The sequence below is a fragment of the Mustela nigripes genome, chromosome 3, assembly GCF_022355385.1.
Source record: "Mustela nigripes isolate SB6536 chromosome 3, MUSNIG.SB6536, whole genome shotgun sequence".
Classification (NCBI taxonomy): Eukaryota; Metazoa; Chordata; class Mammalia; order Carnivora; family Mustelidae; genus Mustela; species Mustela nigripes.
Window position 1 is genome coordinate 64,241,454 of NC_081559.1, and position 13,657 is coordinate 64,255,110.

Here is a 13,657-nt window from a genome sequence, read left to right on the forward strand (position 1 = left end):
TGATCCCAGGACCCTGAGATCATGACCTGAGCTGAAGGCAGAGGATTAACCCACTGAGCTACTCAGGTGCCCCACTTATCACCTTTTTAAAGTTGTCTTTTCAGGGCAACCCTCCTATGCTATTGGTGGGAATGCAAGCTAGTGCAGCCACTCTGGAAAACAGTATGGAGGTTCCTTAAAAAGTTGAAAGTAGAGCTACCCTATGGCCCAGTAATTGCACTATGAGGTATTTACCCCAAAGATACAAATGTAGTGATCCGAAGGGGCACCTGCACCCCAATGATTCTAGCAGTAATGTCCACAATAGCCAAACTATGGAAAGATCCAAGATGTCCATCAGCAGATGAATGGATAAAGAAGATGTGTGTACACACACACACACACACACACACACAGGAGTAATACACAGCCATCAAAAATGAAATCTTGCCATTTGCAATGACATGAATGAAACTAGAGGGTATTATGCTAAGTGAGATAAGTGAGTCAGAGAAAAAAAATATCATATGATCTCACTGATATGTGGAATTTAAGAAACAAAACAGGGAATCATAGGGGAAGAGAGGAAAAAAATAAAACAAGACAAAACCAGAGATGGAGATAAACCATACCTTCAAGCATAGAAAATAAACAGGGCCGCTGGGGTGGGGGTAGAGTAACTGGGTGATGGACATTAAGGAGGGCATGTGATGTAATGAGCCCTGGGTATTATATAAGACTGATGAATCACTGACCTCTGCCTTTGAAACCAATAATACATTACATGTTATTTAATTGACTTTAAACTAAACAATTAGAAAAAACCACTGCTATAGGAAAAAAAATGTCTTTTTAGCAGTAGAGATAATTAATCTACAGTTTCACATTTTTTCTATGCTCTATCTCTTTTTCTTTTTTTTTAAGTTTTTATTTAAATTCCAGTTAGTTAATCTACAGTATTATATTAGTTTCAGGTGTACAGTATAGTGATACAGTACTTCTATACATCACAGGTGCTCATCACAGCAAATGAATGCCTTAATCCCCAGGACCTGTTAGACCCATCCCTCCACCCACCTCCCCTCTGGCAACCATCAGTTCTCTATAGTTAAGAGTCGGTTTTCTTGGTTTGCCTCTCTTTTTCCTTTGCTCATTTATTTTGTTTCTTGAATTCCACATATGAGTGAAATCATATGGTATTGTTTTCTCTGATTGAGTTATTTCAGTTAGAATTATGCTATCTCTAGCTCCATCCATGTTGCCGCAAATGGCGAGATTTCAATCCTCTTTATGGCTGGTTATACTTCATTGTGTAAATATACATCTTCTTTACCCATTCATCAGTTGTTTTGGGCTGTTTCCGTAATTTGGCTATTGTAGATAATGCTCCTAAAAGCACTGGGGTGCATGTATCCCTTTGAATTACTATTTTTGTATTCTTTAGGTAAATACCTTGTAGAGTAATTACTGGGTTGTAGGATAGTTCTGTTTTTAACTTTTTGAGGAGCTCCATACTATAAAAAGAGAATTTTTCTAAGTATTTTTTAACTGAAATCTTTATTGAGATAGTTATAAATTCATATGCAGTTTTAAGAAGTAATACACTGGGAGGTCATACACTCTTAATCCAGTTTCCCCCAATGGTAACATTTTACAAAACTATAGTATAATGTCACAACCAGAATAATGATAATGATATTTATAAAATCTGTTGAACTTCTTCTCCAGGTGTACTTATACTCATTTGTGCATGTGTGCGTATGTGTGTGTGATTTAATTCTATACATTTACATCATACTTAGGTTTACGTATCCTCCATTGCAGTCTTACAGCTGTTTTGGAAAGTGCAGGAAATGCTAGAGTCAGAAAGGACTGAAGTCTCTGGCTATGTTCCGCACTGAAGGTTACGTGGTGTTAAGTGGTTAGAACTGATATTTGCCCTCTACACATTCATTTATTTTTTTAAAATTAATTTCCTTTAACATACTGTAAACATTTTGAGTGCAATAATCACTTTGTATTTTGTTGTACCTTTAGCCATACCACAGCCCAGAGCTTACTTTGGTGCTCTGTGCAGAGATGTTCAATTCCTGTTTAAAATACAAATACATGTGGTTAAATAGAATTAAAAAGTAGAAATATCTTAGGTATTTCCTCTGCTTTTAAACCAAGACTAGTTTTTTTTTTTTTTAAAGCTCCTACCCTATTATGTTCCCTTGCACATATGTTCTACTACATGAAAGTACTTTATAGATGTTTGATCTTGAGAAAGCAGTGTTGCTACCTTTGATAAAGTAGTTAGGTGAGCATTTCCTTATAAAGGTAATCATCAAAGTTTGAAAGAACATATTTCCTTTTAACTATTGTATTTGTAGGTACGCCTCCTACCCCCACTTCCATCTATCTCTCTGTCCCTACAAACCTGTGAAAGACCGCTTTTTTGAATTTATTTCTGTTAGAGGCAGCATTGGGGGAAAAAACCCTCAAAAAACAACAACAAAAAGCTTTTCTCTAATGAACCATGATGCTAGGTAACAAAATTATGGTAGCTGTGTCATGGGTTTTATTTTTTTTTATTTTTTATATTTTTTAAAGATTTTATTTATTTATTTGACAGAGAGAAATCACAAGTAGACGGAGAGGCAGGCAGAGAGAGAGACAGGGAAGCAGGCTCCCTGCTGAGCAGAGAGCCCGATGCGGGACTCGATCCCAGGACCCTGAGATCATGACCTGAGCCAAAGGCAGCGGCTTAACCCACTGAGCCACCCAGGCGCCCCTATCATGGGTTTTATTTGAAGTCTCATACTCTCTCTGAAGAAACAAAATGCCCAGCAGAGATTCACAAAGTCTTCGGGGAACAAATGCAAAATAAAATGTCTATATTTTCTTATTCTTAGGGATACTCAGGAAAATAAGCATTGCTATGGTATATTCAGAGGTGAAACAGTCATCCTCTGCATTGCAACTCTAACTCTTTAGAAGATGGAAAAAAGACCATGTACTGGGACAGAAGGTTGTTAAAAGGATGATGGCGTATTCAGAGAGGAAATTTGAACAGTATTTTAAAAGTTGTGGGACTGGAGAAGATGAGGGAAGGCAGGGGAGAAATCTGACGGGGAAGAGTAGAAAGCAAGTTGATGTTGGCCCTTACACCAAATTTATCTTGCCATTTTATCTCTTTTCCCCACTCTTGCGGGTCCTTGTATTTTTTCACACTCCAATCATAAGGAGGAGGCAGAAAACTACAAAGCAGGAAACTTGGTCAAGAAAGCAAGTTCTGGACTCTCCTCTGTGGGCAATACCTATCAAACCTCATTATTTTCCGTAAGCTATCGCCAGAGTTCCATGATTATTATTCATAGTGAAGACCTAGAATGAAAAAGATTACATGTTTCTTTAAGAATGTAGGGGCATGGGTAATATGTCTTAGAACATATTTAGAACTTAGAACAAAAAGAATTGAGAATGCATGTTTGGGGGAAACTCCAGATTCTAGAACACTTACATACTAAGAAAGGATATTTTTTCTAACTTGGTCCCAGAGAGCCCAGCAAAACAGATATTATATCACATTTTCTGTGTATATCTTTCCTGGGTTAGGTTTGCATGTACAGTCTTCCATTTTTCTGTTTGAATAAATGTCTTCTCTTTAACTTCAAATAGGACCCAGTGAGATATTAAGTGGTGTATGTATGTAAACTTCATTGGTCCCACCTAAAAAAAATTCCTTTGTCTGCTGTTCTTTAATCTTGTCAACAGATATTAAAGAAACTTCATGATCTGTTTTGTACACTCATTAGTGATTGGATTTGGCCAACATTAATATGGTATTCATCTGGTATTATATTATTTTGTATTAGTAGAAAATGTTAAATGTCACTACTTGAAAGAACATTCACAAAACCTTATTTCTGGAACATTTAGGCTAAAACAACTCTTAAAAGTTGTAAATGTGTAAAATAAAAAAAACCTTAGCGATGTCATCCTACCTTTGGGGGCCCATGCCCTTTCCTTCTCATTCGCATATCAGACACAACCAGAAATGAAGCTCTATCTTCCCATTCTTCTTAACATAGTCATTCGTATCGGATAAAACAGTGCAGCAGATGGTCGTAATCATTTCAGACTTTTCAACTTGTCTGGGACATCATGCTGTCTGACATTGTTCATTACTCCATATGAGAGAGACAGAAATAACCACAAAGTAGGAATTTTAAGAAGCCATAAGGAATTGGTGCTGAATATAGTGTGCTTTGATTATAGAAGCAAAACAGCCAATTTTATGATGTAGGGGTGATCAAAGGTACATTTCCCATGTGTCATGAGATGGTTAGTAAATACTTTCTCACAGCAAAAATGTATGAACAATGACAATTGCTAGCCAGATGTTAGTAAGAAAAACATAAATTATATCATTTAAAAATGATGGTTTGTTTTGCTTCTCTATTTTACTTATGTACTTGTCTTTGTCATTTGATGGTCTTTCTACCTGTTCAGTCTCAGAACTTAAGGATCAGGAGATTTACATGTTTTTTTACTGTTACAGCTAGAAGACTAAAGGAGAGAAAAAAGTTAAATTGGTTTTTGTAGTGACCAACATATGTGTGGCAGTAGTGTCCACCCAGCCCTTTATGGGGACAGCTGAGTATTATGTAATGAATTGGTGACGTTAAGAACAGTTATAAAAAAAGTAACTTCTTCTGTTTTTTTGTTTTGTTTTGTTTTGTTTTTAAGATTTGTAGCCAAACCATGTGCTATAGCCCTCAACATACAGGCCAATGGACCACAAATCGCCCAGCCAAATGCCATTTTGGAAAAGGTCTTCACTGCAATTACAAAGGTATGATTGTCCTTTTGTACAGTGTGAATTATCGTGACCACCATTCTCAATCTGAAATTATTTTTTTTTTTAAAGATTTTATTTATTATTTATTTGACAGAGAGAGATTACAAGTAAGCAGAGAGGCAGGCAGACAGAGAGAGGAGGAAGCAGGCTCCCTGCTGAGCAGAGAGCCCGATGCGGGACTCGATCCCAGGACCCTGAGATCATGACCTGAGCCGAAGGCAGCGGCTTACCCCACTGAGCCACCCAGGCGCCCTCAATCTGAAATTATTTAATCCCTTCTCTCCTCCTGGGTTTGAGAACGAATGGCCCAGCCTCGTGCTGGAAATTAAGCTGGGAAGAAGCTGAAGAAAAGGAGACGTGTTTGAGACCTGTTTGTTTCCTCTCCCGTTGATTTTAGAAGCTTGTCTGTAAAGAACAGTCTAGATTGGACAGTGATCAGTCTAATTTTGTGCCTCTAATTCTGTGACATGAAGCAGGACGTATAATAGTTGGATGGGATTTTGTGGAGCTGGCTGGGCAGAGCTGAGGACTATAATGAATGTACAGGGATACATACCTTGGAGATATCGTGGGTCTGGTCAGAGACCCCTGCAAGAGTCAGATGGATATTTAGGTTTCCCAGTGCATATAAAAGTTATTTTCCACTGTATAGCAATCTGTTAAGTAAGCAAGAGTATCGTATCTAAAAAAAAAATGTAGTTACCTAAATTAAGAAATACTTTATAGCTAAAAATGCCAGCCATCATCTGAGCTTTCAGCAAGTTGTGACCTGTTTTCTGGGTGGAAGTTCTTGTCTCCATGTTGATGGGTGCTGACTGATCAGGGTGGTGGTTGCTGAAGTTTGGGGTGATTGTGGCAACTTTTTAAAATAAGACAGTAATGAAGTTTGCTGCATTGATTGATTCTTCCTTTCACGAGCCATGTGTCTGTAGCATGAGTGGCCCGTGTAGCAATGCCTTTCAATAGCATTTTACCCGCTGTTGAACTTCTTTCAAATTGGAGTCAGTCCTCTCAGCCTCCACCCACTGCTTTATAAACTCGATATATGTACTACTCTAAATCTTTTCTTGTCATTTCAACAATCTTCCCAGAGTCTTCACCAGGAAGAGATCCCATCTCAAGAAATCACTTTCTTGGTTCATTCATAAGAAGCAATCTCTCATCCAGTAAGGATTTGTCGGGAGAGTGCAGCAATTCAAATAAAGTACTAACAAAAAGGTTTGCAATATTGCCAGAATGACCAAACCATGAAACAGAAACACAAAGTTAGCAAATGCTATTAAAAAAAAAAAAAGTCCCCGATAGACTTGTTCGATGCACGGTTGCCACAGACCTTCAATATGTGAAAAATGCAGTGATCTTTGTGTGTGAGAAAAAGAACCCATCTGCTTCTCACATTGTCCTCATGTTCCTGTAGTTTCGATACTTAGCAGATGTAAACATGAGGGAATAAATGGAGGACGGGAAAGTTGCAACATGAAAGAATAAAGGACGGGACTGGAGAGTTCTAAGCTATAGATTCCCTGTGGAGAAAGTAGGGGAAGAGGTCGTCACTGTGGTGAGTTAAAGTCCAAAGTAGGGGCAGGAGGAACAGAGCAAGGCAAGGGGAAGATTGGCGCCTTAAGAACAAAGAAGGGAGGAGAAAGACCAAGCCACAAACTGTCCAAGGCCATGAGGAAAGGAAGCACATCACAGCACCCAAGCATCTTCTTACTCGTATCTCTCTCTTTATCTTAATCTGGTGGAGATGAGAAAGGTCAGGTGGGGTGTAACATTCTAGGAGAAGTGTCGTGTGTTTGTACAGTAAATGGTTCATTTTCACTTTTTCATTTTCCCGGGAAAATTACTCAGGCTTCTGAAATGTGGTTTGACAGCGTTAAGCAAGTTTTATTCCTATTTTGGTATTTGTATCGTTAACCATTGGTATTATTTGCCTCTTGTCTGAAAACTATTCAGCTATTCAAACATTTTTGTTTATCTTATGGTCTTCTGCCAAGATTCACTAGGATTCTCTCCTCTGTTCTTTTAAAAATGGTATTTTTCCTGGAGAAGTAGAAGAAAGCACTAGGTGCTTTTCATATCTCTGCTGGGAAGAAGAGAAGAATGTATGAGATTTTTCGAAGAACTCTTCTTCTGGAGTTTTATGGGCTGATTTTAGATTGCCAAGTTCTAACCCTAAGGGGCACATATCTTACGGTACTTAAAGGAAGAAAATACTAAGAAAAAACTTTCATGTAACATATGAATTTACTGCAGGAGACACTTCTTTCCCTGTGAAAAAGCAGAAGTGTAGGAAGTTATCAGGTTTTTAAAATGAGATTATAATATACTTTGAATTATAAAGTGAATTATAATTCACTTTGTGAACTCCTCTAAGTGCATAATAAAATGAGTTTTCTACCCAAATGTGATGTATCCCTTTAGAAATTCTGCAGTGGACATTTTATTCCCTTGCCTTATGTTTATTATGGTTACTGGAGAAGTTTCCTCTATAAAGGTAATAAAAGGATTTTGCAGTCAGGTTGACTGCTCTAGAGAATATTTGCTTCTAGCTAATTTTGATCATACTCTTTTACTTTCCAGGGTGGTTCTGTTGGGCATTTTTATGTGATTAGAGCAGAAACCTCATGTCTTAAACATAAATGCAGCAAAATTTGGAACAGTTTTTCCCCTGAATTCTTTATAGTTGTCCAGTGTTATTTCTGATATGAGAAAGTAATGGGTCAGGTGACCAGAATAGAAGGAGTAGCACTCAGAGGGTCTCAGCAGTTTTCATGTATGTTTGAGTGATCATCCCAGCAACTGGCCTTGACCATGATTTCAGGTCACCTTTGGAGAAGGGCATGGTTACCGTCTTTCAAATGTGTAGGGATGCACTCTCAAAACTGTTAAAATAGAGGCGCCTGGGTGGCTCAGTGGGTTAAAGCCTCTGCCTTCCGCTCAGGTCACGATCCCAGGGTCTTTGGATCGAGCCCCGCATCGGTCTCTCTGCTCAGCAGGGAGCCTGCTTCCCTCTTTCTCTCTCTGCCTGCCTTTCAGCCTACTTGTGATCTCTGTCTGTCAAATAAATAAAATCCTTAAAAAAACCCCTCAAACTGTTAAAATATACTCTGTATAGGACTGGCTACATAATTTGTGGGGCCAATGCAGAATGAAAATGTGGGGTAGCCCGCATACCTACCCTTCTCTGGCCAGGGGTGGCGAATTTGAGACAGGCTTCTCCCCTTTTCATAAGCCTACTACCCCAATCCATGGTACAGGTAACTCCCAACTGTATTGCAGTAACTACACCAGGACACACTTGGTACCTGGAACGGGGTGAGGAGGAGACCTGTCCCTACTGATTCACCCACCGAATACACAGGGACGTGCCAGCCTAGGGTGCAGATGGCTCTCTCCGTATCCCACACTGAGATACTGTGCAGTAGGCACACCCACCTCTTGCCCTTTCCATGCTTGCGCCAAGGCAGCAGTAATCACTAGGCAGAGTGGGGAGGGGGAGGAAGCTGGGGAGCTTGGGGAGCCAGGGAACAGAGAAATGAGTTTCCCAGAACTTGTCAATGGGAAGTGGTAGGACTGTGTATGAGCTAAGACTGAGCTCCTGACACATGTTCCTCTGTCCCACTGGACTTCATATACAAAATAGCAGTCCTGTAACAAAATTATTAAGAATTTTGAGATAACAGCCATAGAACTTGAAACCCCAACTGTAGGTCTTTCTGAATATGCATCCCTTTGTGACCACACTGGTCACATGATGTGACTGTGTAGTTCTCATCTCTGTAATTATCTGATGAATTTGAACCCCTTTTTTTCTTTAAGAGTCTTTCCTTTTGAGGTGACATCTGTTTGTTTCTGTGTATATCTGGTATAAAAAAATTTGTGTGTGTTTGTGTATTTGTTCATTTATATTTATTTATTACATTTTGGGGATTCTCGTGCCATATTATTGGCATATATCTATAATCCTAATAGCTTCACTTTTCCAATCAAATCAATTCTTGAGCCACTGAGGGAAAAAAAAATATATATGTCAGCTGTGAAACCAGGTTTTATGATCCAGAGAAATCACATCATCGTCCACTTTTGTTATGTTACCCGGTATTTAAAAAATTGTAGGCATATGCTTCTCCCTCTCCCTCTGCTGATCCCTCTGCTTGTGCTCTCTCTCTGTCAGATAGATAAATTAAATCTTTAAAAAACAAAAAGGAAATTAAATGAAACAAAAAAGAGCTAAAAATAATCAGAAATGTAGCTCAAGCAGATCCAGCATCTGAAAAAGCAAAGAGAATAACTATTGAAAGATATAATTCAAGAAAAAATTTTTAAAGATTTTATTTATTTATTTGACAGAGAGAGACACAGCGAGAGAAGGTACACAAGCAGAGGGAATGGGTGAGGGAGAAGCAGGCTCCCCGCCAAGCAGGGAGCGTGACATGGGGCTTGATCCCAGCACCCTGGGATCATGACCTGAGCTGAAGGCAGATGCCTAACAACTGAGCCACCCAGGCACCCCCAAGAAAATTTTTCTAAAATAAATGGAGATTTATTTTAATATGTTAATGAATATGTAGTAGAAAATGGAAGTTTTAAAACAAGTTTTAATTACTGGACTTGAAAAATTAAAGAACGAATTCTTTGAGCAGTCAAGCAAAAAATCAAATCACTTATTTAAGAAAAACTATCACCATGACTTTGGTCTTCTTTATAGCAACACTTCCAACATTTTCAAGGAAAATGTGAACTAAGAATTTTATGTTTAGGCAAATTGTTTTTATTCTGTAACAGTTAAAGGCAAACAGGTTTTGTTTTTAAAGATTTTATTTGGGAGCACAAGCAGGGGAGTGACAGGCAGAGGGAGAATCCGGCTGCCCACTGAGCAAGGAGCCCGACGCAGAATTTGATCCCAGGACCCTGGAATCATAACCTGAGCCAAAGGCAGACACTTAACTGACTGAGCTACCCAGGCTTCCTAGACAAACAGATTTGAACATGCAAAAATTGGGGGGAATTGTTCTCATGAGTCCTTTTGAAGAAACTATTATAATCATTTATTTTAGCCAATGAAGAGGTTACTAGAGTGTTGTTAAGGTTTGAAAATATCTAAAGTGTTAAATGTGAGGGTTAGGATGACAAGACAGAATGTAAACATTATATGCTCTCACACTGTAGGAGTGATACAACTAACAGTATTTGAGATGAGGAGGGGGAAAAAGGCGGGAGGTAGAATAAATTCACTAATTGCGTAGTCTCTAATAGCTGGGAGTCAAAGCAAATCAGTTTAAGCAGCCAAATCAAGTAATAGAAGTATAAGCATATTTAACAATACAAGAGTAAACTGTGAAAGAGATAAAAATTATTGTCTAATGTTGGGTGGGAGGGGAGAGGAAATTTGCTAATTTTAAATATTGCTCATATAGAATTATTGATTGAAAACAAACAGAAGAAGATATTACAATTATGGGTAACACCTAGAACAAAAATTACTTACAAAAAGGAAGTAAAATAAAACCATATTTGGTTTGCCAAGATTAAAAGTTTTTTTTAATCCAAACAACATAACAATTAATTTGACAGAACTATAAAGAAACTTATCAGTTATATCAATATATGTAAATAGGTCCACTCATCTAATAAAAACTAATTTAGGTTTGGGTCACGTAGCTGATAAGAGATACCTGATAAGAAAAAGTAATTACAAATATTGAAAATAAAAGTATGAGTAACAGTATATAGACAAATACAAATAATAAAGTAGGATTTTTATTTTTACATAGAAGTGGAATTCAGGCTAGAAAGGATTAAATGAAAAGAAGAATTGGCTTTTTCTTGCCAAAGGATACAATTCATAATAATGATGAAGTGGTTATGACTAATATGCATTGTCAGTGTATCCATATACTCAAAAAAAGAATGAAAGAAGAAATAATTTAATAGCAAGACATTTTAATTTACCTCTGGGTCATGAAAGATTAAGTGAAAAAAATGTAAAACAGAAGATAGAAATTCTAAGAGGCATAATTAATGAGGAAGATTTAAGTGGTACATTTAGAACCCTGTATTCTGAATATAAAGACCATACTTCCTTTTGAAATATCTTTTAAATACTTACAAAAATAACCTTTATTATATATATACAACTGTAATAAATTTTAAAAATAAGTACAACTTGGGACGCCTCGGTGGCTGCGATTGAGTCCTGCATCAGTCTCCTTGCTCTGTGGGGAGACTGCTTCTCCCTCTGCCTGTGGCTCCCCCTGCTTGTGCTTGCCTGCTCTCTCTGACAAACAAATAAATAAATAAATAATCTTTAAAAAAATAAAAATAGGCATGACTTAGTAATACTAGAATTCAGAAAACAGAAAATTCCTTGCTTTCTTAATCAACTCTTGGATAAAAATAGAAATTCAGAATATTTGGTAACAGAGGGGATGAAGACATCACTCATCTGTACTGTACCAAAGCAGTACTCAGATGAAAACTCAAATTTCAACACTTACTTAAACATTAGAAAAAGAACCACAAAACAAATCAAGGCAAGCAGAAGGCAGAACTTAGCAATAAATGCAGAAATTGTGTTAGCAAAGCTATAGAATTGAAAATCAATTCAAAAGTAGTTTTATCTGTAGAAAGTTAGCTAACGCAATTTTAAAAAGCACAAATTTACAACATAAGAATTAACATAATAATCAACAATTGCAGAAATGGAGGAAAATAAAAAGGATGTATTTTTATTAATATGACAAAGAAAATATAAAAACTTGGGTAAAATGGAAATTATTCTAGGAAAATATAACTTACCAACTCTGTGTGTGTGTGTGTGTGTGTGTGTGTGTGTGTGTGTGTATGTGTGTGTGTGTATATTTGTGAATTTGCTGAGTCCCTACTATATTTTAGATGAAAAAGATACTAAAAATCTCCTTTTTATTTATAGAGCTTACATTCTAGTTACATGTTATTATCTAACTGCCTATTTGAAAAAGTAAAGGAATCAAGTGAAAAGTTACCACAAACAACACCAGAAAAGATACTATCCCTAGGAATAAATGTAACAAGGATGTGCAAGGGATGTGAAGAAAATTTTCAAACTGTTGAAGGATGCAAAAGACAAATTGGGTAAAGATGCCAGTTGTTCCTATGTTAATTTCTTGAACATTTGGAGTAGGGAAGGCTCTTCTTATTATGACCCCATATTCAGAAGTTATAACAGAAGAAACTGATAAATTCAAACATGCTTTTTAAAAACTTCAAATAAAAAACAAGCAGAAAACCCCATGACGAATTCTAAAACACAAAGACCTTGGTACAAAATACGCAACCTATGTTATAGACACAGATTTAACTGCACTAACTAATAAATGAAGAAATCTACAAATCAATAAAATACCTACAGATCAAGAAAAAAATGTGCAATAGATACAAAAAGATTGTTCATAAAAAAGAAGCATAAATGGTTTTTCTTGTTTCATAAAAAGAGGAAATCAAGTTAAAAATATACTGAGACATGACTTTATATCAGACTGGAAAAAAAAGTTGAGAAATCGGATACTGTACTCTTTTGGCGAGGCATTGGGAAATGTTGTGGGTACTCTTGCTTGTGAAAGTAAAAATTGGGAAAATTATTAGTGAGGGTAACTTTTCAATATCTAAAGCAGTTGCAAATGCTTAGGTGTTTGATCTCCAATATTTGCTTCTAGGAATTTATCTCAGTGTATGCCTGTCTAATGACCTATGACAAGATGATTAATTACAACATTGTTTGTAGTAGTGGAAGTCTAGAAGCACCTTAAACATCTACTAACAAGAGAGTGGATAAGTAAATTATAGCATATCCCGACAGTTCCACAAAAGAAAGAGGGCATTCTTTGTTTTGATACGGAAATGTTCCAAGATACATTGTAAAGTAAAAAACCCAAAGTTCAGAAAGATACATCTAGTATGCAGCCATTTGTGTGACAAAGAGAGATGTGAGAGTACACATTCAAATTTACTTATATTTGCATAAAATAACTCTGAAAAAGGAATTGATTTAATAACTGGTTAGCTAGTAGGAAGGGGGAGAACAGTAGGAATAAAATGGGAAGGTGAAACTTTGCGTAGTTGTTAACTGGTGAACCATGTGAATGTTTGACCTGTTCAATAAGCTGAGAAAACAAATTGAAATTAAAAGTTGATTCCTGTAGGAACATGGTATAGCCAAGGTATGTAGCAGGATGTGAATTTTTTGTCTTCACTATGTTTTAATTAAAATAGACCTACAAGGAAGTGTAGATGGTATCATGAGTACTGACAGCAAAAACATGTCAAAGTACACACCTCCCTGAAAGCTGGCAAAGGACTCGCACAGACCGAAGCCCAGCACATTTTATAACCTCCGTCATAATACCGGAGGCCACTTGCGGTATTCCCTGTGTCTCGGACATCTTGAATTGCTTGAGATGCTTTGAAAAGGCCTCATAGGTACATCCTACCTTTGTAACTTGAGGGTGCTCCGCCTGCCTCCTTTATCCCATTTTTGGTGATTTCCTCTGGTCAGTAACATGGCATTATAAATGCCATAGTAAAGGAAGGCTAGGACAAATAAAGGAATGGACCTCACTCCGCTGAGTTTTGTTGTGCGGCAGGACACGTTCACATAATTGCGGGCAGGGTGGTCTTTAAGCTCGCCAAGAGAGGGGAGAGAGGTAAGAAAGGGGAGAAACGAGTGTTTAGGGAGTCTTAGACATGTTGTTTACATTTGGTCATCACCACAGTCCTGTTTAGGTGGATAAACAACCCTGACAGGGGAGGGAACCAAGGCTGAGAGGCGATTAGAGTAAGCGGTTGAACCTG

General features: G+C 37.4%; 1 protein-coding gene across 2 annotated transcripts in view; it reads left to right on the plus strand.

The window, feature by feature from the left end:
- The window catches only part of CERS6 (ceramide synthase 6), a 309,729-nt gene that overhangs the window by 82,351 nt on the left and 213,721 nt on the right, over positions 1-13,657 (plus strand). For both annotated transcript variants that reach the window (XM_059394118.1, XM_059394117.1), the window contains exon 2: positions 4,714-4,819. In XM_059394118.1, the coding sequence (XP_059250101.1) occupies positions 4,714-4,819 (106 nt within the window). The remainder of the gene's footprint in view (positions 1-4,713; positions 4,820-13,657) is intronic.